Source organism: Accipiter gentilis, chromosome 31 (genome assembly GCF_929443795.1).
Source record: "Accipiter gentilis chromosome 31, bAccGen1.1, whole genome shotgun sequence".
NCBI lineage: Eukaryota > Metazoa > Chordata > Aves > Accipitriformes > Accipitridae > Astur > Astur gentilis.
The window spans coordinates 20,495,557-20,521,270 of record NC_064910.1 but is presented as its reverse complement, the minus strand read 5'-3'; the positions used below and the strand labels follow the sequence as shown (position 1 = coordinate 20,521,270).

Here is a 25,714-nt window from a genome sequence, read left to right as displayed (position 1 = left end):
ACGGCTGGTACCAGCTACCACCAGCCACACACAAGTCATCGACATGACCCTGAAAACGCACCCTTCTCAGGGCATTTCACTCGAACAATACACTTGAACTCAAATTTCACAACTTTTAATTTTCATTCTTGATTTTTCAAATACAGTGAGTTCAGTAGATTCAGTTAGAAGACATGAATATGATGTTAAAGAAAAACTCAGAGTCCAATATATTAAGCATACTTATTTACTTAATCTATACAGAATCGAGTAGATAAAATTTCAGATTCACATTAGTGAAAAATCTCTACAAAATGTTTTTGAAAAGCAAAACAAAGACTGCCTGTTCATTTATCGTTTTTCCTCATGAAAGCAGACATGGGTTGTAAAAATAAAGCAGTGTGTTTAGCACAAACTAGATTTCTGCATCACTTTTTTCACAGTTATTTCCATCTACAGTCCAAAGAGGTAGATTTTCTGCAACACCTGAGAATTGGAACTGTAACATAACCAGGTGTAATGAAAGGAAGGACAAAACATTAGAGATACAGCCCTAACTTACTTGTGTATGTATACACATATTTGGGTCTTGCATCACATAATTTAGCTTTTTGCAGCTTAATCATGGTGAAAACTGTCAATCAGGCCCCAGAGTTTTGACAATTAGACATACTTATTTCAGGCTACATCAGTTTACAGCCCAGGTTAAACAGTTTATGGGAGTGGGAGAAAGGCATTAATACAAGTTTACTTAAAAACCCTTCTGAAGCCAATTTGGCTGCAGACTGGCAGTGCAATAGCCTGCTGTATGGCAGATCAGAGTGCTGAGCTTATCCCTTACATGAATTTGGGTTTTTTTTTGGTTGGTTTTGTTTCTTTTTTTTGTTTGTGGTTTTTTTTTTTGGTCTTTTTGTTTGTTTGTTTTTTTTAAACAACACTCTACGCAATGCATGAAACTGTATTGACTGGTTTCAGGAAGCAAAATATAGCTCACCTTGGCCAGATAAGTTGATATGATATGGGTATGTTAAGGGTAGGAAGAGAAAAGATATCCCCATTTTAAAAGCCTGTCACTCGGGGCGTTCTGCTTCATTTACATATTAAGTCAGTAACAAATATATTTGTATTGCTGTTCTATACATCTAATCATGTCTCCAAAAGCCCTTTAAAATATTCTTGCAGCAGGGTCCAAAAATTCACTCTTGCCTCCATATAGAACAAGCACTATAGAAAGAATTGTTAAAGATACAAATGTCCAAATAATAAATTGTAAAAATAGAAAACTGCATGTCCTACCTTGCCAAGGGTATGATGCATCAGATACAAATTTTTTCACTTTTCCTCAGGAAAATTACTTCATGCTTAGTGTTAGCTGAAAACCAGTTCTCGCAACAACTATTTTTTTGAACAGTTTGATTCTATAAAGCAAGTCATTTGAAAAGCAAGTCTGAAATACTTCTTTCCAGTATTTTTTATGCCATATGCTTAGCATGATTAATATTTCAAAGCTCTGAGTCTAACTTGACTGACTGCTCATTGCTACCTTCTTTTCATTCCTGCATTGTGCTTGGACCACAAACACAAAAACTGCACAAATCTAGGAGAAAGATGGCCAGCTTCCCATTTGCTCCGCCATTTAAGAAATGTCAGTTTTGCAGTTCCTCTCAGTGGTATGAGCTAAAACACATTTGTTACACCTTACTCTCTTTCAGAGACAGCTACATTATTTCAATGTCCATTACTACAGGAAAAGGATCAGGAGCTCAGTGCAGCCTGAACATTCAAGTAATTTAGCCACTAAACTGTCAAGGGCAATGAGGGTGGGAAGCTCATTGAGAGATGTGCTTGATTCAGAAATCCCCTCCCAAGTAAGTGCAAAGAACTTTAAGTACCAGAAAAGGCTACACACACTCGTATTTCTTAAAATGACAGCAACCAAAACTAGAAAGTAAATACATGGGAACTCAAGTTAAGGGTAGCTTGTAGTTATTTCACACATTGCCTTGCCAAAAAATCAATGTTGGTCCTAGTTTCTTTCAGGAAAAGAAGTAAAAATGTGGGTATCAAATTTTCTAAGAAAAGACTATACAGTTTAAGGTTAACAAGGGAACTTTGCTTGTAGTATGGTAGCATAAGAATTTGAAGTACCGTCTTTACCAGATAACCTAACCGGGAAGGCACTCTGCCAACTGGTACAGCTTTGAAGTTGAGCAAGAAATTCCATGTTGTACTTCAGGAAAAGTATTTGAATCTACATGTTCAATTACAACCACTATACGCTTAACTAATGCTTAAATACATTGCATACAAGGCTATTAGAGAAAGCCTATATGCCACAGACTCATGTCTTCCACAACTATGGCAGTAAATGTCTATTTTCCAGCCCTTCAGATAATCCAGAGATTTATCTAGACAGTAATGGATTTCTCTAGTCAGGATAACCATGTGATGGACACAGTGCAGCAAAGAGGGAAGAACACAACCAACACCTGTGCAATAGGCTACACAACTGCAAAATTCCACTCGGTAACATTGCTGTACATTTTCTCACACGTTTATATTTAACATGTTCACAGGTAGGGCAAATTAGCCAAACTAACCTTTACAACACAACCCTGAGAAGTCTGCAAAAAGTTGTACACCCTGTTTCACCAGCTGCAAATTAATGTATTTCAAAGCTGTTTTTTCATACCACAAAGTACATAAAACCCTTTAAACATCTTTTACTATATTCTGGACCTTTACTTTTTCTTTCATGTATATGAAAACATACTAGAGGGGAAAGCTGACATTTTTTACTGGCCATTAGACATCCTTAGATAGATAAATTTACTGGAAAAATTGGTAATCTTTAGTATACTGAATGGCAAATCAATGAACAAAACCAGAATGCTGTTCTTTAAACCAAAAAGTGACCTGCTGTCACTGTTTTCCCCAGAATGATGTTATATCTGTACACGGTCTTCCATGACAGTGATTTGTGTTGTGGGAAGGAAACGCACATGCATCCTTTTATGGAAAAATATTTTCTTTTAAAAAATGAGGCAGATGTGCAACACAGTTGTGGAAAATTTATAGTTTAAGCTATTTAAAGCTGCTATGCAGCTTCCTGTACCACATAAGTCCAGTAGTTCTAAGAAAATACAGATATGGTAGAAAAAGTAAGAAAATTTTCACCACAAAACCAAATAGTTACCACCAACAGAGAAAGTTATACACAAAATATATCTCTCAATACAGTGTTTACACTTCATTTTAGTCTACAGTTTCAGTGCCAGGAACAGGACTTGTTGAGACAGTCTTTTCAGAGCTATTTGCCATACGTGATTCCACATCAGGTTGGATTCCTTGTTCCATGTCAGTGGGAGTTCCCAGCTCCTCGTGGGAATTGAGTGTGCAGGACTGCAACACCTGCACAGCTAGATCCACATCTGCTTCTCTGAGAGAAACCTGCTCCTTAAGGACTTCCACCTTCTCATTCAGCTCATTCCTTTCTGTCTGAAGAGCCCTGCATAGCTTCTCCAAACGCTCCAGTTTTATTTGAAAGCCCTTGTATTCTTTATCTCTTACTGTTTTCTGAAGAACAAAATAAAATAAAAGCTCTGTGATCCAACTGATATTTTTTTCTTAAATTAATGAAAAGAATCACCATCCCTTAATCCTGAATATTAAGTCTTAATTAATCCAGTAGGTCAAATTCTAGCTGCACTAGAGCAAATTTCCTCAGAATACTTGACCACTACACTTCAGACGGTTTGTCTAAGCTGGAGTGGCGACACCTGTAAAAACAGGCAATGAGAACTATATAACTATATAATGCTAATTTTAAGTGAGGGCTGAGTATCAGTGAGGATGCTGATATGAAGTCCCATAAAGCAGTCAATTACAACCCAAATAATGGCAACTATAGGGAACAGAAGGGCATACAAGTAGGAAATCTACAATCCAGCAGCAGAGTCCAGGTCAGAACACACCATACTCATGGCTCTCCTAACTAGCTCCTTAAAAGAACAGAGAAAGATAAGCAGTGCTATAGCAGAACCCGTATGACCTAGCATGGTTTAGCAAAGTCATACTTAATATATTTGAACTAGACCTTCGTGTAGGCAGAACTGCAGAATTGTATGCTACGGCCTGTGTGAAAGCTGTTTTAGCTCCTCTCTTGCTGGACTGTAATTAAGTAATGGCACCTCATGACCTCAAAAGTAGCAGCAATCCAGGAAAGTAACTGATCCCTTACACATGGGTTATTTCCTTCATGTCAGTCTTGTATATTTAAAATAGATTTCTATTGCAGCACTGATCGAACTTTGCTCAGCATCTTAAAATACAGTCAATTCATTCAGCTTGTATGATTTCATACACATTATCCCACCAATTAAACAGTAAGCAAGGAAAGATGAGGCTGAATTTTTTTTGTGTGTCATGAGTTTAGATTTATATAGCAGCTTTTTATTTTCCATGTCTGAGGCAAACAGTACCATTTACACAACAGAAAACATAAGGCAGACAATCCAAGAAGAGGCTACTGTGTATTATTCCCAATTCTCTCCCAAAACTGAAAAACTGTATGAAGTTCTCTAGGACACAGACTCTAGTTTAGCCATACTGCTGCTTAAAAGGTAATTACCTCTTCAGCCATTTGCAGAAGAGCCTTGTTGTTGTTTTCCCATTTTGTACGCCACACTATGGTTTCCTTTTCCAGTTTCTTAATCTTCTTTGTCATCTACAAAAGATAAATAAAAAACCCCTTAATTTTGTGGCTTGTGTTGCAACATAGGTAGGTTTACATGAGTAATTTGACTTCTTAGTGTTACCTTCCAAGTCTGGTTTGAACAAGTTATTTTACAGAAAAGTCTTTCTGCACAAAATCAATCCCACAAATAAAGATTCTGCATTCAAACAAGATTGATTCTTAAAAGAAACAGACTAGCAACCTTCAAGTACAACTAGTAAAAAACTCCAGGAAAAGAAGTTTTGAAACATAAGCACAGACAAAAAGACTGAGAAGATTGTATGCCTTTGATAAAACACTGAAACTGAGATTTAGATATTATGCAAGTATGTCAAAAAACAGAAAAAAATTATATTTCTCTTCCGTAACATGATGAATTCTTATGCATTATCTTATGATCCAAATTAAATGTCAAAATACTCCATATATTTTCAGAAGGCACACAGTTATAAAATCTAAAATGCATCCCGCTAACAGCACGCATTTTTATATTACTTTTTATGAAACTAAGTAATCCTGTAAGTACCTTCTCCATTTCTTGCCTGAAGGTTGTAAAGAGTTCATTACTTTTTGCCATGGTGGTCTGGAACTCTTCAAACTTATCCATGTAAAGAGAAAGCTGTTGGAAAAGAGGCATGAACATTAACCTGAACTACTGCATAGAAATACAAAAATACTAAGGTACAAGGCAAAATTAAAACTCAAAATAGTAGATTAGCTTCTTTTTATCTTTTTTTTTTTATACTATCCTATGTTTTCCATTTGAGAAGCATGCAGAACTTCTCTGAAAACATCCTAGTCAAGTTATATATGAAAGAGTTCTATGTTTATAGAACAGCAATATATTCTGAAGTAAAAAGGATATTATGTCTATAAAATGTTGAAAGACACCACAGTTCATCACTATCTCATTTTTGCTTCCCCACTGAAGAAAAAAAAATAAAAACCTGTGGACGTACACATAGACAGGAAATCCAGCACACAGTTAATGAAATAAAACTTAGAAAAGACCTACCTTTCCACCTTCATCAGCCAAAGCTAACAGCCAAGGCTGGGACAAAATAAACACGATTGATTCCAGAAATGAAAATACGCATTCACAACCTATGAAATCTGCCCAGCAAGCAAAAATCATGGAAAGCGAATATTGACAAGGAATTCATTTAATGGTGAAAAGTATTACATTTTAACAGGTGAAGAGCATTAACATTTGATGACAGAAAATTTTCTTGCCCTGTACCACAAGGTCAATCATCAAGAAGGAACTGCAAAATATGTTAATTAACACAGTTAAAAAAAATTAGGTTATGGTTCTTATCAGTGTGTGATTTGATGTTCTAAGAATACATGACCATCTACTAGTAACATCTTACTCCAACTGAGGAGTAATCAGTCCTCTCAATTCTTACATTTGGGGTTGCAGGACAATATAATTCGGAGTACAGAAATACTGTATTTTGCTCTAATAGTAGAGGAACTTTCATAACAGGAATTAGCCTAGCTTGTCAACAGTACATCATGACTTTTTGCCATTATTGTGACTGAACTTTCTAGCTCATTCTACAAAAAAAATAATCTGTCAGCCCCAGGGAACCACTAACTATACACATTGTTACTATTAAAAAGCAAAACAAAAAGGCACTGGGATTTTAAATAAAGGGTAACCAACTTGAAAAAAAATCATAAAAGACTAAGCATGGCAAAAAACTGTTTGCGAGAATTTGGATATTAATGAGTTCAAGTCCAACAAAGATGTGTGTGTATGATTACATTTAACTACACACATACTTTAAATATAACTGGTGGAAGGCCTGGAAAAGTCTTAGGTACAGTAAGTGTGAAAAAAGGGCATGAAACAGAGCTTGCAAGGAGACTTAATAAAAACCTTCACAAAACTAAGGGGTATACAATAAAAGGAACAGCTACCGTTTCTCAGATGCTCTGATGTTAAGCTGAACCTACCATTTCCCTTTGCCTTATGTGCTGAGTTCACATGCGGCCAATGACTGCAGGTGATCCAAAACCACAGTGCAAAAACCGGAGACCATTTCTCCACTCTCAGAGAGGACCTTTGCTGTAGCATTTACAGCAAGAAAACAATTTCAAGATAGCAGGGTTTTGTGGACAGAGACACTCAGGTTACTAACTCTGAAAAACTACAGGGATAAATGTGACATTGCTTGCTCCCAATCCTCCACAAAAGGCCAAGATGGAAACACTAAGGAACAAATTCTAAAATCTGCATGGGTAAAAATCCCCTCCCAACTCTTTATAGTCATAAGGGCCTCTCTGGTGCTGTACAGCTACAAAAAAAAGATAAAAATACCTTTGGGAAAGACAAGAACAGTTTCAGAGAAGCCAACAAATGGTAAAGTAGCTGTCACAATTAATAGATTCTTAAGCTTTCATATACTCTAGTCTTTGTATTATTAACCTTATTAATTTAAAAGGATACTATCTCTAGCAATTCAATGTTTAGCACTTTCCAGTAACAGTACTCTAACAGCTGTATTAAACAGCAAGTACAAAATGTCATGTCTTTACAATTTATACTTCACACTTCACTACTGAAGGTTACCTACTGGAAATTAAATTTAGGACTTAATTAAAAAAAATACCAAATACTTTCATAAGTAATATACTGCAACTGATGAATGATACATATAGCTTTTTTCGTATGTTGCGTTATGTCCTCTACAATCACAAATCTTTTGACACAATTTTCTTCTTGGAAAACATGTTATTGAAGACCACTCCATTAAAAAAAGATACCTGCTGCTTCAGCTGAGCTTCCTGTTGCTTCATCTGTTCACATTTGTGTCTGGACTCAGTAGCTTCTTTTAGCAGCTAAAAAACAATGCAAAAAAGCTACATAACAAAGAAAGTACTCCTAAAAATGGCTTCACTATGATGAAAAATGAACACTGACATCACCTAAAGGCCATTTAACCACGTCTATTCACATGGGCTTTTTTTTTTTTTACTATACTATACTTTCATATATATGATTTAAAGCATGTGCTGGCATGCAGAAATTTTTATTGAAACTTTTTTCTAATTGGTAGCATGAGTAAATGTTTCTATTTCTGTAGCAAGTTTGAACCACTAAATTTATATGAGTAGTTCATTAACAAACTGTATATAATTTGTAACCGTTTTGTAACCTCATTTATTTTCCACCTCAGTTTCTCCAGTCACTAATATCACCTCCACAGACAAGTTCAAACCAATTTTGCTTCAACTTGACACCATTTTGTAGGTTCATCTTTGGAGAGACTTTCATCAGCTTATGATTCCAAAATTATGTTTTAAAAATATAGAACAATCTGACACTGGATGATCATTTTAAGATTATAGAGGAAAAGCAAAGTTTTTGCCTAGAAGTTACAGATACATAATTAGCATTAAAAAAAAAAGTCTTCACCTAAGTATTATTTTTTAATTGGAAGCAAACTTCTTGGAAGACTGCAAGTAAATTGCTGATTATTAACATACAAATAAAACATCAGGCATAGTTTCGGAGACAGATAGTTCAGAAAAGCATGCTTTATTCTGCATTTGATATTTCTTAGAGCACAAAACCAGAAGTTACAACTCTTGACTGCAAGAAAGTACCTTCGGTGTTTCAGCTCAAGATATTTCCCAATCTAAGAAAAATCTAAATGATATCCAGCACATTTGCTGAGCAAATGGAAACAGTAACATTACTTGCTTGTAAATATTGACATTAACATTGTAGGCATCATACAACACAAAACTTACATCTCAGTCTTGCTGTTGAAATCTAGTCTAACTTTCAAAAGACAGTCCCCTCAATTTCCTGTAGTTGCTTTAAATCATGAAAAATCTGATTTGGTGGGTTTTGTTATTTCCCTTAACATACATAGAATTCACTTACAAACTCCCTTTCTCGCTGATGTTTTTCCTCTGCTTCTTTAATAAGTTGGGTAGTTTGCTGAAGTTTGGCATCCACAAGCTGCTGCTGCAGTTCTTTATGTTTGAACACTTTATCAATATGCTAAAAGAAAGAAAACCTTATTAGTCAAATGTAACCTTAACTGACCAGTGGAGTTTAACTGTAAATGTATGAGGAGATCCATATAATTTAGAAGTTTCATGCAAAAGAAAAAAGCAGCAGAAGACTGTTCTACATGCCTTTTTTCATCCCTTTATCTCCATACATTATAACTACACTTTTTTTGTCTTTCACAGAAGTGAGATGTGTATTTTATTAAATTGGTACAATACTGTCAGTCACTTCACACCATTTTAAAAATCCCATAACAAGTAGTCTACATCCTTTCTTCTAAAGTTGGTGTACCTACCTCTAATCCTTAGTGTACTTTGTTACTTCTGAAAGCTCTAGTCCTCATAATTAAAAAAGCTCAAAATGAGCAAAGTTTGCATCAATAGTTTATTTAGCTAATGAAATTCCACAAATCATTGAATTTTGCAGTCTTGCATCCATCTGTAAAGTAGCACAAGGCAGCTTCCTACCTCTTCTCTTCCTCAAATTATCTCATGGTAGATAGAAATATTCCATGATTGCAAAAGGTGGGGAACTAGTCTACACAGAACTTTCAAACCGATCCAGATTAACAACAAAAAAACCCCAAATCCCAGAACCCCATACCAACACCCCCCAACCCAACCAGTTGAGAAATTATACTCCAAACCCCTTGTGCCAACTAAGAACTAGCAAACTAATCTTAGCTGTAGAACTCCTTGAAACTTAGTTCCCTCTTTGACAAGGAGAATTGGCTATTTTCCACTACTGTAGCTTAGACTGGCTAGCTCACACACTGGTGCCAATTAAAGCTAGCTCAGTTAGCCCTGTAATAGTCATTTTTATGACACTAGTCCAAATATATTCTTAAAGTGTGACAGCTTACTTTGATTCTATGCCAACAAGAACAGCTACATACACACAAAGGAGCTTCCCAACCCCCCCGAAACCTTACTGAACCAAAATAAGTAAGATAGAGGATAATTCTTATATTCCCCTCCCATTATAATGTGAAATTATAATTTAGAAGAACTTCAAATATTAATACATATTTATGTTGGAAACAACCTTTGGAAGCCATTTAGTCCACTCAGAACAGGGCCAACTTCAAAGTCTGATCAGGTTGCTCACACCTTGCCTGGTTGAGTTCTGAACACCTCTCAAGACAGAGATTCCACAACCTCTGGACAACTTATTCCTATTCCACCACTTTCACTATGAAAGATTTTTTTCAATGCATCTTGAATTTAGGTATGCAAAACCAGACAGGAAAGGCAGATAGTGGGCCAAACAGCTACTTAATTTTTCACAGTAGTTAAGTAAAAAGAATAATTTATAATACATCTACACGATGGCTGTAAAGTATTAAGGTTTTTTCTCCCCTTTAAGTAATTATCTGATCCTTACAGTCAAGGAACTAACAGAATCCCATTAGAAGCATAATGTAAGCACCTCTTCTCGCAATGCATACTGCTCAATGAGTTTCTTCAGTTTTTCCCCCAGTTCAATATTTTCCTGACGGAGCTTGGCATTATGTATATCATGCTGTTCCAGTTGAGCCTGAATTTCATTCAGTGTAATCTGGAAGTGTGCAGTTGCTTCTTTCCGTCTTTCTTCTTCTTCACGTGCTTGCTGCATGTTTTCTTCCTTTTATGAGAGAATATTAACAAGTTCAAGCCAAACCATGCACCTTTTCCATATTTTTGAGTCAGAAACAATTGTAAGAATTCAATTCTGTATAGTTTCAAGTTCTACAGTGCTAGAGTTAAAATATGCCAGAATCACAATATGCTATGCTGACTACCCATGTAAAGTAAACAGAATCAAGAATCTAGAAATTCCAAAAACTTTTAGAGAATCTTGTCCTTAACCATTACCAACATTACTCAGATGCTGGTATTATGCTACATGATTACTTTTGGAAATGTAAGAATTGCACAGATGTTAAAAACAGCATTGATACTGTAATGAAATTTCCTACAGTGATCACAGATAAGAATCTCTTGGCTCTCTTCCATTTCACTCCCATCCATTATATTCTGACAGAATTAAGCCTTTTTTGATACCCTGCCATTTCATGCTGCTGTTATTTCATTTGTGCTGTTTTTTCCAGCAGTCATCAGCACTGCTCCCAGAAACAAGTATGACAAGATCACATACTGCAAGTAATATGAACCAGTTTGAGGCGGTGGGGGGACGGAGGACGGAATTAGTGAATTGAACTATCCCCATATTCTTTACCTTAAAATCAAATACTCTTATGCCATATACCACTCATCTTCTGCAGGTACTTACCGCTTTGCCCATTACCTGTAAAAAGCAGTAATCAGTAAGATTTCCACCGCCACCACTGGCACTGTAATTTATGTAAATAAACTAACCTTCAAAGTCTTGTTATGACGCTGAAGCTCCCGACAGAGAGATTCCAGTTTGCTACGTGCCAAAATGGCCTTGCTATGCTCACTCTGCAAGTGGACTTTCTCCTTCACAACTTGTGCTTGCTTCTTCTGCAGTATCTTCATCTGCTTTTGAACATTCCGGCTCTCCTCCAACTAACATTAGAGAGTATATTTATTAAATAAACATAGCTGAAACTATCTTTATGCATCTAGATGAGCAGACTGAGCTTCTAAACATTTCAGATGAAAGCAAGGAAGTCAAATAATTTCATTGAGACCCCCAAGTTGATCTTAAAGAGAAACTCCCATCATCCCACAGAATTTGAAACGTGTAAGGACAGAAGATGAAAGTAGATAAATTTCAACTTAAACATTTGCCTTTGAGGAACAGGGACCATGGACCCATTGACCATGGGCTATCAGCTTGCATTCAGTTACAGGGGTAGGACTAGCCCTGAGAAAGGAGGATGTGGCAGATACAATTAAAAGCCAACTGAGACTGTTTTTTCAACAAGTCACAACTTTTCCCACTCTCTTATCTGTAAAGTACACACAGCTGTATATCCAACACATCTTGTTTCTACTATCAAAAAGAAAAACCCACAGAACTGTGCACAGAGTTTGTTCTTGTCAGCAGGAGCTCCTACCAAAGGAAGCAGTAATTGATACAAGTTTGTAAAATGCTAAGTTATTTCAGAAAGGAACAGATACAAACAACTAGCAGCCCTGACAAATCAAGCCAAATACTATTAAAGCTGCACAGCCCATACTTTGATGACTTCAGGGATCTGTAGTCTCAACCATTTGAAGCAAAATTTTTGTTCTATTTCCTTTAGGCTGTTTAGATGGTAGATGACAGCGTTAAACTTTGTATATAGTGCTGACTTCAAAATCTATTCTATGAATATCCAGTGAATAGAAGTTTCTTGCATTAATATCTAGTTGAGAGTGAGTTCCATTATACATGATTTTTGGGCTCCCCGAGAAACCATATTATTTAGAGTCTGTTCTACCGTAAAGAAGGTAACAATGTTAAGTGTAACACTGCTCCTTATTAGATAGTGCCTCAGCCTTGGGACACCACAGGAAAAGAAGGCTGGCAATGAAGAACATCACCATGACAGAAGAATAACACAATGCTGGTTTTCCGAAAGAGCTCAAAATAATGCTGAAGCACAGAAGAAGGAATAAAGTTAAGGACCTCCATGACAACAGTAAATTAAATGCATATTTAATCTAGTTTAAAGAAAAGGAACGTCAAGGGAATATTTTGATATCCAAACATAAAAAGCCCTTTTCTTGGGTGGCCAGAAAAACCACTTCAAGTGGCTGTGCTGTTTGCATACCTATGAAACTTCAAGCCTGTAAAAGTATGCCAGTGTGAGACATATCACCAAGGATGCAAACCTTCCTGCATCACAAATTGATCTCCTGATAGATTCCAAATTAGGAAAAAAAAAAAAAAAAATTGTGGAAGATCTTTTGCCAGGAGAGAGGCATTCCTACCTTTATTGTACAGTCCTTTTCATGAGACACCACTGAAAAACCTGACAGTGAGCTTTAAAGATGATGAATCTTTAAAAAAAGAAAAAAAGCATTGTAGGTGCACTGTCATAAACAGTTCAAACCTCTGCTGGCATTAAAGCCGACACCTATGCCAGTGGTTCAACACCACTATCATGAAGAAAAGAGTGCATCTTAAAAGGAACACAACCAGATCCAACCTAAACTTTTTAAAGGGAACAGAGTACCTCTAAGACTCATTCAGCTAAAACGGAGCTACTGTTTTACACCTGGACAAGCTCCCACCCAACTTCCCAGCAGTTCTGAGCATCATGGGGAAAAAACCTAGTTTTCTAGGATGGTCACTGTCTATGCACTGTGAACACTTACTCTGACTATGGATCCCCTCCTGGGATGGGACAAAACCTAACATGAACATGTCTCTCCTGATTGCCAAGCTTCTTGAAGGAAATTACAATTCATTTGGTCTAGCTGTTCCCTAACTGTTTTGAGATCTTTCCTTCAACAAGAAAACTCAAAGTGAAGATGGTGCAGACCATTTTCTTTCTGCAGAAGCGAGGAATTCATGCCAACCTAGCTCCTCATGCAGGCCATCATCATCACCACTGTGATTTGACATGGGAGCTGTTTGCTCAAATAGAAAAGGCATCACATGCGCAAGCAATTGCTCATAAGAACTAACTAATTTACTGCATTTTTCTCTCACAGTATCAAAGCTCATTTTTAGGTGGGCTCCCCAACCTTGAGTTGCACTATGGAAGTATTATTGTTTCTCATTTAAATGAAAGTGACTTCTCAGAGAAGCTGCTGATTTTGAAGGAAATTCCCTCACGTGAACAAGAGCATGCATGTGAGAGAGAGCAAGGAAAACAAAGCAAAAACATAACAGACATCCAAGGAGGACTCAGGATTTCTTAAACAGAACTAATCTAAGTCTATTTTTAATTAATTAGTATTGCCTCTGTGAGTAAAAAGACTACCTGCTAGCTCATCCTCAAAGCTCTGGCGACATCATTATTCTCAAAGGAAAAATACATTTATTTCAGAAGAGTTATGCCACATGCAGCCATTATGTCATTTTCAGAAACATTTACATTTATAATACGCTTGAAATCTACAGAAGGATAAATCTTAGGCTTTTGTCAAGCTATCCAGTTATCTCTAGTTTTGCATTCATTTTATAGCTACAAATACGCTGGGAAAACATATACACACAGTATTTCCAGTCTTTCCATTCTTGTCTGTCCCCGTCTCAAGATGAACATGTCAAACATTTTTGTCCCTAGGCACATTCTAAAAAGTGAACTTACAAGCCTTCCCCCCGCCGCAATTTCGCGATCACTTAATTTAAGGAAAAAAAAAATTTACCATTTCTCCTACTTGGGGTGGGAACATGCTTTGTGATCAATTACTGCTAAAATTTTGCCTTTTTGGTTTGTTACTGAAGAAATGTATACTTTTCTATCCATTCCTTTGCACGATCAGAAAGCACAAAGCAAAATTAAACCTAGACCTTTCCAACTTCCCCTACCCCCCAAAAATCACTAAAGAGTTCAGTAAAGCTGAACTTTTTTTCTCCAGATCTCAATATCACAGTATGTTCTTTCCCTTTATCCTAAAGGGTATAAATTATAAAATGCTAGCACAAAAGCATTATTAACAGACAAAACCTAAGAAAATAGTTACTCCCAAAAGAAACTCTTAGCTTTTCTGTTAATCTTAATGTTATGCTTCAACACCAAGTTATCAAAAAGTTATCATAACCTAATTTTTCTTTGGATTTAGGCAGTCATGTAGAAGTGAAATGACTACATGCAAGTCTGGCTGAAACTATTCTTTTAATAAGCCTGAGCAATTTTTTTCTTCCTAACAACACTGTGAAAGATTCAAAATCGTTAACTGTCCTGTATTAGAAGTTCTCGCATTCCACAGTTAATATCAACACATGAATAACTCCTGCTATCTTTACAAATTACTTACCAGATCAGCATACTTCTTGCACAAAGCAGCCAGCTTTTCCTCTGGAGTAGAAAGTGTGTTCAAGGCTTGCATTAATAATAGCACTTCTTTTCCTATTTATTGGATGAAAGACAACCATATTGAGGAAAAAGAAGTACCAGAAAAGCAGGCTGTCTTTAGAAGTAAAATATAGAACCACAAGAAATTAGTGTGAGTTAAGTTGTTCTGTGATTTGATAGCTACATAATCCTAATGGATGGCAAATGAGAAGTTAACACAGTAAGAATAAATTTCACTTGCCTATATGCCATTACACAACATGGATAGCAAAAGTCACTTTAATCTTAAAACCACAAAAATATTTCTGTTTCATAGTTTATAACAGCACAGATAAAAAGAAAAATTTGAAAGAGTGAAATTTAAAAGGTTAAGTTTTGCTAGTAAAGGATAGTCACACAAGTGTTTTTAATAAGACTTTGGAATTTAAGTATCAGCAATGCTTTGGTAGTATCGAACACAGCAATCCCAAATTTAAAAGTTAATCCAACAATCGCAAAGTTAAAAAAGCTGATTAGTAATTACCACGTTGTTGTTATCATTATTATTATTAGTATATGCATTAAGAAGTGCCTTTTCCTAAGCAGAAGCACACATTTAGATACACACAAGTCTATGGGGCCGAAGAGGATCCACCCAAGAGTACTAAGGGAGCTGGCAGAAGTGCTCACCAAGCCACTTTCCATCATTTATCAGCAGTCCTGGCTAACCAGGAGGTCCCAGTTGACTGGAGGTTAGCAAACGTGATGCCCATCTACAAGAAGGGATGGAAGGAGGATCCAGGGAAATACAGGCCTGTCAGTCTGACCTCGGTGCTGGGGAAGGTTATTGAGTGCCATCACGCGGCACATACAGGACAACCAGGTGATCAGGCCCAGTCAGCATGGGTTTATGAAAGGCAGGTCCTGCCTGACCAACCTGATCTCCTTCTATGACAAGGCGACCCACTTAGTGGATGAGGGAAAGGCTGTGAATGTTGTCTACCTAGACTTCAGTAAAGCCTTTGACACCACTTCCCACAGCGTTCTCCTGGAGAAACTGGCTGCTTATGGACTGGACAGGCATATGCTTCGCTGGGTAAAAAACTGCCTGGCTGGCCAGACCCAAAGAGTGGTGGTGAATGGAGTTAAATCCAGTTGGCGGCTGGTCACAAGTGGTGTTCCCCAGAGCTCAGTACTGGGGCCAGTTCTGTTTAATATCTTCATCAATGATCTGGATGAGAGGATCAAGTGCACCCTCAGCAAGTTTGTAGATGACACCAAGTTGGGAGGGAGGGTTGATCTACTCGAGGGGAGGAAGGCTCTACAGAGGGATCTGGACAGGCTGGATCGATGGGACGAGGACAATTATATGAGGTTCAACAAGGCCAAGTGCCGGGTCCTGCACTTGGGTCACAACAACCCCAGGCAACGCTACGGGCTGGGGGAAGAGTGGCTGGAAAGCTGCCCAACAGAGAAAGACCTGGGGGTGTTGGTCGACAGCCGGCTGAATATGAGCCAGCAGTGTGCCCAGGTGGCCAAGAAGGCCAACGGCATCCTGGCCTGTATCAGAAATAGTGTGGCCAGCAGGAGTAGGGAAGAGATTGTTCCCCCATATTCAGCACTGGTGAGGCCGCACCTCGAGTCCTGTGTTCAGTTTTGGGCCCCTCACTACAAGAAAGACATGGAGGTGCGGGAGTGTGTCCAGAGAAGGGCAACGAAGCTGGTGAGGGGCCTGGAGCACAAGTCTGATGAGGAGCGGCTGAGGGAGCTGGGGCTGTTTAGCCTGGAGAAAAGGATGCTGAAGGGAGACCTGATCGCTCTCTACAACTACCTGAAAGGAGGTTGTAGCGAGGTGGGAGTCGGTCTCTTCTCCCAAGTAACAGGCAATAGGAAGAGAGGAAATGGCCTGAAGTTGCGGCAGGGGAGGTTTAGATTGGATATTAGGAAAAATTTCTTCACCGAAAGGGTTGTCAAGCATTGGAACAGGCTGCCCAGGGAAGCGGTTGAGTCACCATCCCTGGAGGTATTTAAAAGACGTGTAGATGTGGTGCTTAGGGACATGGTTTAGTGGTGGAAGTGCTAGGTTAATGGTTGGACTGATGATCTTCAAGGTCTTTTCCAACCTAAATGATTCTATGATTTTCTCAGAATATCCTGTTAAAGATGACAAATTTTGGCTACAGAGTAAACTTGAGACAAAGACAGAGCAAATGCATAGCTATTTTACGAAAATATTAAAGCCATTTAAAAATCGAAGTGCCAAAGAAAACATACCCAAAGTTTTCTCTTTGTGTTTTTCACTCTCTGGATCTTGTTGGCCATCAGGTGGATCGGTACGGGCTTCTTCTCTCCCAGGAGTCTCCTCACGAGACTCTTGAGTGCAGCATGTGGACGCTAGGTGCTTTCTGTTCTTTGTGATATACTCGGCTTCTTCCAATGTGCCTGTGTTTTCCAGGCCGTAACAGTTGGAATGCGCATGCTGCAATGCTGTATCAGACAATTCATTGCACTTCCTGTTCACCAGCTGATCCTGGTTATTCATTTCCATCTCCCGAGATCCAGCTTCTTCCATTGCACCACCAACCAACTTCAGAAGGGAAAGGAAGAAGTGGAAGTAAACAGTCAAGGCAACTGTATTTAAAATGAAACTTCCACCTTTCTTTTGCATTGCCAAATAAAACCCCAGCATTATTCAAGCTGATCCTCACTGTTGTTAAGACAGGTATATAAATAACTGTATACAGAATGAGTCTAAAGAGTGATGAAGAAAACAGCACACAACAGCGCAAAATATTAATTAGTCTATTACAAAACAACTTTGATACCTTGTCACTGCAAAAATGTTTATACTCTAGAAATTAAAAGTTCACATGGAAATCTGTTCTTCAAGATCCAAAACTAATTGGCTATCATCTCAGCTGTTAAAGCACACAATCTTAAATGAAAACATTTCTCCCTCACAGTTTTTAAAAATGTATCTCACAAATCAACACTAAGTATACTAAACCTGAAACTTGGCAAAAGTTTAACTAGCTTTATGTAAGATTATTTGAAAAATAAGGTACAGAAATTGAGACAGGAGGACACCATTATTAAAACCAACTTTATTGCGTGTTAGTTTCAGAAAACTGAAAGATACCAGTTTTAAAGTAATTCAAGAGACATACTGCAAGAAAGTGGGGGAAATATTAACCTGCTAGGAAGTCTAAAGAAATCCACAGAAATTATTTTGATAACATAGTTAGGGTAAGAGTTTAAGCTACTTCAATCAGAATGCCAAATATGATTGTCAGCTCATGACTAGAGAAAATATGTTGTTTAACAAGAATGATAAACAGGACCAGGAGCACATCCATGTTTGAAATGTTAAGATTCACATCTATGAAATAATAAAAAAAGTAAGTATTCACTGGCTTCAGATTTGGAATCCCACTACCTATGATTTTTAACAATACATTACTTCTGCTCAATTAAACAGAAATTTCTTGAAAGATTTCTTAAAACCCCAAATGTTTAATCATTTAACCAATAAGTTAAACATCACCAGTTGTTTTAACACTGCAGTGATATGTCCATATTTTGGAGCAGAACGCTACAGCTTATTAAGCAGCTACCAGATTCCCCCCTCAATCACTAGAACAACATTCTCAATTTCTAGAAACATTTAAGGCTGATGAGAACTTCAAAGGTGTTTGGTTGGGTGCTTTTGTGTTTTGTTTGTTTTGTTACGCTACAGAGGCTGGGACTCAGGAGAACACTTGGAGGTGACTGCTGTCCATTTGCCATCCTACTATACAACGTGTATACATCATTAAAAGTACGATAAGCAGAGTTGAACTCACTTTACTGCCAAAGTAAAGCGATCATTCTCATCGATTTATTTTCAGTGAAGTATATTTCCTTGAAGCCACAAGGAATTATAAAAACAGGGCTTGTTTATATGCAGAGTTATGCTGTTCAAGCACAAACTAGTTTCAGATTATATTATATTTTTATATTATAAATGTGCTAATTCTTAAAGTTTGCACTGGGTTTTATATTCTGCACAGATGGACCATTTTCCTCTTCAAAAGGAATTAGCCAACATCAAAGGAACACAGCCAACACTAATAATATATTGTGAGATAGATTTCAACTCTCAATTTTTTCAGCATGCTTAGAAGAGTTATTTAAAAAATCATTAAACAAATATGCATTAACACTGTAAAAAAAAAGTAACAGCTTAGTTGTTCTCTATACTTAAAGCAAGTCCCTTGCTTTCGACCTTATCTCAAGGCAGATTCATTCTTGAGAAGATGGAATTCGTACAATATTTTTCATGAAGGACAATAACCCTTTTAACCGCAAATAATCTGTATAGACATTAAGGAGCAACTTTTGACTTGTCAAGGAAGATTCACTTGGCACTGCTCTTTACAAGTGTGGAAATGATGCACGTGCTTTATGGACAAAGGCACTGCAGTTTTATCATTCTCCAATCACGTCAGACAACGTACTTGATAAATGACTGCAAAGGTAATACAGTAATAGAATTACTGTAACAAATGACCAACCCCAGCATTTAGCAGTTGACTTTTTAGAGCTGTAAAATGCATATTTTTTTTCCTTAGATTGTCTTAAACTGTGAGGCTTTCATTGACATAAGAAAGGCTTACCCCTCCAAGTTTAGGGTCAGCTAAACAAATGAGATGCTTCTTGAAAAAGGACAAGAGAGGTGAAAAAGCAGAGCTCGCTTAGCCTTTTTGTAGGTACCAATGGTTGAAACCATGGTACAGATCTTCTCCACAAACCATGATTCCTATAGAAGCTGAAGATACTGTGTCACCTTACATTGACAAGACAGGAAAGATCAATGGTATATGAACACAATGTGACACCAGAGTAGAACAGCAGTACCAACACAACAGCTGAAACTTGCAGTTTTTCCATCACGTAGAACGTGAACTTCTGATTCAGATACTTCTGCCTAAGAAGCCTAGCAAAAGGCAGAGAAAGTGTGCTCTAAGCTCAAAGTTTCTGCTTTGGCACAGTATTTCCAGACTTTTGAAATCCATAAACAGACTCAAAATTTTCTTTTTGAAAGCAGAGCACAAAATTGCCAGGAACTCCAACAAGCAGCTGAGTGGGCCTGACTGGCTGTGGTTAAACACTGAACAGCAGCAGTGCCCAAACAGCTCTCTTGCTATCATTCATTCCCTTTTTTCACACCCGCCTCTGCTGTGCTAGCAATAACGTTCATGCAACTTGTTCTAACACAGTTTATAGCCAGATCAGTACCTCAACCCAGTTCACTGCACAGCAATAGGCAATCCTGCCAACCAGAAGTGCTAGCATGATGGTTGGAAACAAGCCAAAGCACAAGAGTCACTTAAAAAAAAAAAGTCAATCTAATCACCGCCAGAGCATAAGGAACTAAACAAAAAATACCTTATCCTCACCACCGGTACATAGTTAACACTGACTACTGAGGTACTGGAACACCATCAGCAAGACAACATTCATGAGAAGCACTGCTTCAAATTCAGACAGCCCAGAGATAGTTTTCATCTGAGAAAATTCTGCCACTTCTGGGGAAAAAAGAACTACTGGCAGGGGCATACATGTGACCAAGGAGTTGCAAAATGCCCACCTCTACAAGCAAACCATCATAGTAACCTAAACACCTGTGCATTCAGAGCTGGCCATTAACATGCATATTCCAAAGCATGTGGAAGTTTCACAGAGTGAACACCACCATCTCATTAATTCAGCAGAGCTTTTTGCCAAAGTCAAATTAGGTGCCAGTCCAATTCTTTACTGACAATAATAATTTCTCAACTCTGAGTATTCTCTGTCCTTCATCAAAAAACCCACAAGGAGTTTTAGCACTTCAGACTCATTCTTCGAAGTCTAACAAAAGAATGTAGAAATAACCTATCAGAGTACTGAATTGAAGAAAAAGGTTTGTGTACAAGTGTCTTGCATAACTCAAATATATTTGAAAATAGCAATAGTGAAAAAACTACAGAACTTGTCAAACTTTTTTTGGTTTTCCAGCGAACATGGAACAAATCCAAGCTTACTGACAAGCAAGCGTGCTCCCTGCAAAACCAAAGCTCAGTGTAGCAGTAGTTTTTGTAATAATATCTAATTTCCTTAGCTTAAATACAATTAAAAATTGGTGACCACAGGCTAGAATACTGTATTTAAAGAAGTGGTTCTACCAACAGCTATAACAACCTGGTAACACACAAAAAAACCCTAACAAAAAACCTAGGTAAATTCTATCAAGTTGTAGTCCATAAGTTCTAGCAAAACTGACAGTAGTGGCACAACATACTAAAATCCTAATGTATTTTACCTGGATTAGAAAGTGTTTGGTTTTCATTTTAAACGCAGAAGTCTGTTATTGCCTGACAGGGGCCACAAACACTAATAGCTAAATGACTTCCTGATTCTGATTCACAAAGAAATTTTCTACATTAGCTGCCACTTCAGATATTAACAACATAACCATAAGTCTAAACAGCCTTCTTACACTCAGTTTTATTCTTAAAACACTTTAAACTACAGATAGGTTCAGATTTTATCTGTGTCAAGCTTCAAGTTGGAGTACAGCAGTAATAAACATCACATTGAGGATGTTAAGTACTAAACCCTATGAGTTTCAGTGAAATTGCCCCCCCTTACTGAGACGAGGATCAGAACAACCCAAGCTATTACCTCTGTCTTTTCAAATGCGTGCTCATCAGACGAGTGAACTTCTCAGTTTAACATTCCAGCCAGAACAGAGCACTTCCAACAGCACATTGTATAATAGTGCTGATTCAGTACTGACTGAATAAAAACAAAGCAAAACCACCCCACCAAAGACCTTCTACTGAAATCACCACTACCTTTTCTAGCTGCTACCATGCTCTCTCAGCTTCCAGCTGCCTTCCAACTGGCTTTAATGATAGGTGGCTTATAATCTGATGAACCAGAATTAGATTGTTACATGCCTAGAAAGATTTCCAGTGAGAGATAAAGAGTACGTTGCCACTTCATAAGACCACAAAATTATTTATCAAAATTCAAAACTCTATCATTAAAAAAAAAAAGATACTTGCTGCTTATCTAGCTGTGAAACCAGCCATTACAAGACACTGACATACCTGAAGAAGCAAATCATCCTCAAGCTATTTAAGACAGAGTTACAGGCCAAACAATTTGAGGATGCCTGTCAGAAAATTACTGGTAACATTGCTCCTGCTCACCCCAAAGTTTTCATTGAGTCTTCTGCTCTGTTCTCTCAACTTGTATCTTGATCAAGAGAGGTTTACATCAGGAAAACTCTACCTTACTTCATAGCTAAAATCTGAGAGTACAAGACTGGCATCCCATTTAGGAAACCAGCTATGATCACAAGAGCCTAAGCCAACTTTACTTCAAACAGTACTGCTTTGGTAAAACGCACCGCACATAAGGACAAAACAGACACCTAGACAGAACTTATCCTACCATGCCAAAATGTATCATGAACAGACTTATTTTTTTGTTCTAGTACCTACAAAAGTCTGTAACATACAGTGCTACCTAAAATATACTGTGCTTATTATTGGTACTATGTGTACTAAAGTACCTGTATCTTCATACTCCTGCACATACACATACTCAGCCCTTCCCTAAAACACCTGAAAACACCTCTCTGTACCTCTTATTAAAAGAAACCATCATTAGCAGCTACACCAACATCCTTTTTCTCCTATATGTTAGCAAATTACCCTAAAAAAAAAAAAGCGTACTAACATAAATCTATGGAAGCTTTAGAACATATGTAGATAAAACAGATGTTGGTAACTGTGAGACAACCTAAATATATAAGCAAATACATAATCATTTGCTCAGCATCAGGCTCCAGAAAACACCAATGGAATAACATTGTTCAGCTGACGACATTTTCAAACTCGCCACACATGCCACTGGACATAAAAGCCTTATACCCCTTATCCTGAGCAATTACATAAAGAAATCTTGTGGCAAAAAGTATGTCATATTTACCATAAATGTTTATTGTTTATAACAAATTTTAGGCATCCCAGCCATTTACTTTTACCTGCTAACACAGGAAAAATTGCTGAGAAAAAGTATATTACATGTTTTCAAAGTACAGATACTCAAGAAGACTTCATTTAACATAACCGTATTGTGCTGTAAAATCAGCCATTCTTCGCAGTAATTTTATTCATGACTTCCCCACTCCATAAAAACTAGCATTTTGGGATGTCACAAAATTCAGGTTTGAATTTTATAGCAGCTGCACCTTCATCCACTGGTCTAGGCACAATAATTCAGGTGCTTGTGACCACAAGACTAGCTTATTAAGGTTATTTCTCCATGCAATTCTTCTCTATACTGTGCTCACTGACCTAAATGATCATGCAGTCTAATTATACCTTTCTGAAAACCTGAATGCCTCTGAGGTGGCTTCCCTGCTGAACTAAGATCTTAGTTGTGAGATCAGAAAGTCATTTCGAGCAAACATTTAGCCCTGTTCTGTCATTACATTAAAAATTATGTTCTATGCACTCATTTATCTACTTTCAAAATACCGGACTGAGACACCTGCAGCATTGCTCATCATTAGTTTCAAAGCACTGCAAAGTTACAAGTCCCAACACAGCAGGAGGATGATTAAGAAACAGCTACTTTGGAAATCTATTTTATCTTTTAAGTCAACACAGAGCCAATGTTAATAGAATTCCACTATTAATACTAATGGCCTTCAGGATACGGTCTTTGATATTGGTTCAGACACACTCTCACATGACCCCTGCTTATGGTCCTTACTTTTTGCTGTTTCCCTTTCCATGCTTCTTGATCTGTCTTTCAGTGGCCTTATGACACAGAAGACATTCCTGCTTTTAGATATAGCTTTTTTATTTACCTCAAACATAATCTAAAAGAACAAAAAAAAAAAGAGAGTTTGGGTTCATGTCATTTTTCTTCTCTGTGCTCTGAAAAAAAAGATTAGAAAGATCTCCTCCCTGTTTTAGCTTAAAACATAAAAAAACCCACTTCCTGTAATTCTAGCAAAAATTTCACTGGAGGAACCCAAAGCTTAAATGGAAACTTCCAGTGCATTTATACGCAGGGCAAAGTGCTGCACATTTCACCAGCCCTTTTTTAATGCAAGCATCTGAGACAGGTGCTAATTCAGAAAACATTTAATATAGCATGAATCACTTCCGCCAATGAGGTTTCACTTCCTCTTTACTATAAAGCTAATAGTTTTCTAGTCATCCACAGTATGTTTCTGGGAAAAGCAGGGTAGACAAGTTCTGAATTCCCAATGCAAACAGGTCACAAGGAACCTAAAAATAAAGAAGCTCCTGTGTATCACAGCAGGGGGAGGGAAATCTGCAAGCGATTGCCGAAGGATTTTTAATTCACAAAAAAAGTTCAAAGTAAAATTCGCTTAATAATCCCTGCCACATTTCACTTTTTTAAAAAAATTGAATTCCATTTGACTGGTGGGTGGATGAAATAATATGGAGATACTGGTTTGTTTGGGGTTTTTTTTGTTGTCGTTGGTGTTTTTTTCTTACAAAAAACCCCCAACATCATCTGCTTTCATAGCAGAGGCTAAAGTGACCTATGAGCCACTTCCCAGTAAAGAACTTCAGAAAACACGCGGCAGAAAAGGCGGTTTTTCATTGAGGAAAACTGCTCCCTAGCCTCCTAAATCTCTTTCCAACAGCCAAAATAAACAACCACCACCACCAAGTTACTATTCCTGGGATGTTATCATCCTCTGCGCCACAGAAAAGAAGTTACCGCAAAAAAGCCACTTAAATTTACGTAAGGAGACCGGACGAGATACTCCGGCGGCCCGGTGAGACTACCGGAGCGGCTCTGCCGCACAGCACGCCGCGGGCCCCCCCCGGTGCCCGAGCTCCGCCGCTCCAGGCTCTTCCTGCGGGGACGGGCAACCAGAAATTACTGTCAAGTCTCCCCGTCCCACCGGCACACCGCCGCTTTCAGCGTCGTTCCGGCGCAGGAAGGGAAAAGAGACAAAAAAAAAAAAAAAAAAAAAAGACCGTTTTTTTGCCTACTTCGGAGGGTGAGGAAACGCCGCCCCCACCCCACCCCCCCCCCCCCGGGCCCCGCCACGTGCCGCCGCCCCCAACGGCCCGCCGCGCGCGCGAGGCGGCGAGCGCCTCTCAGCCCTCGGGGGGAGGGAAGGGGGGTGTCCGCGGGGGCCGCCCCGTTGCCGGCGGGGCGGGCGCAGCTGCCCGGGAGCGATACCGAGACATTCCCCACCGCCCCGCCGACGCACACCCGCGGCGGCGGGTCCGGAGCCGGGGGAAGCGGAGCGGAGCCCGGCCTCCGAAAACGGAGGGGATGTGTGTGTGTGGGGGGTGAGAGGCGCTGCCTGCCCCAGCCCCGAGCGGCGGGGTCGGGGGGAGACCGGCCGGCCGCGGAGGCCGCACGGGGACGGGGAACGAGGCGCCACAAGCCGGCGGGGCTGGGAGGGGAAGGGAAGAAGGGGAGCGCCCTCCCCCCGGGCACGGCTGCGCGCCCGCCTCACCTCCGGGCTGCCGCTCGGGGCCGGGGCCGCCGCCGCCGCCTCCCCGCCGCCCTGGCTCTGGCGCCGGCTCCGTCCCGCGGCGCTGCCGCCGCCGCTGCTGCTGCCTCCTCCGCGCGCTGCCTCCGCTCCGCGCGTCGCCATGATGTGACGGCAGCATCCAAACAAGCTGCCGAACCCAGGGACACCGGAAGCTCTCCCTGCGGGCCCGCCCCTTCTCCCCGCGGCAGCCAGTCGCCGCGCAGCCCTCCGCCCCACGTGGGAGACTCGCCCCCGCCCTGCCCGACGCTCCCCCAGGCGCCGCCGAGGGCGGCGGAGTCGCCCCTGGGCTGCCGGCAGAGCGGGCGGCTGGGCCCGTCCCGGCCCCGCCCCAGCATGCACCGCGCGGCTCCCCTGCGCCGCGGGGCATGCCGGGAGGTGTAGTCCCGCCGGCTTTGGGGCGGGCGGTCAGTCAGCGGCGGAGGCGGCTCTGTCCCCTCCCCGCCTCGGGCTCCGTGCCGCCCTCCGGGTACCCGTCACCGCTTCTGC

General features: G+C 39.4%; 1 protein-coding gene across 1 annotated transcript; it reads right to left on the bottom strand.

Annotated features, from left to right (window-relative positions):
• Positions 1–210: 210 nt before the first annotated feature.
• TXLNG (taxilin gamma) lies at positions 211–25,431 on the bottom strand. The gene is made up of 10 exons (XM_049834155.1): positions 25,190–25,431; positions 16,915–17,227; positions 14,624–14,715; positions 11,102–11,272; positions 10,173–10,367; positions 8,613–8,732; positions 7,487–7,561; positions 5,241–5,333; positions 4,610–4,705; positions 211–3,555 (listed from the first exon to the last, which is right to left on the bottom strand). Exons 1-10 carry the CDS (start codon positions 25,328–25,330, stop codon positions 3,235–3,237), a joined length of 1,617 nt encoding a protein of 538 aa, XP_049690112.1. The 5' UTR covers positions 25,331–25,431; the 3' UTR covers positions 211–3,234.
• Between the last annotated feature and the right edge of the window lie 283 nt (positions 25,432–25,714).

Coding starts and splice junctions, on each gene's coding strand:
- TXLNG (XM_049834155.1), bottom strand. CDS start 25,330: ATGGCGACGCGCGGAGCGGAGGCAGCGCGCGGAGGAGGCAGCAGCAGC. Junction 10,368..11,101: donor GTCATAACAAGACTTTGAAG/GTTAGTTTATTT, acceptor CTCTCATAAAAG/GAAGAAAACATGCAGCAAGC. Junction 8,733..10,172: donor AGTATGCATTGCGAGAAGAG/GTGCTTACATTA, acceptor TCTTTCTTTTAG/CATATTGATAAAGTGTTCAA.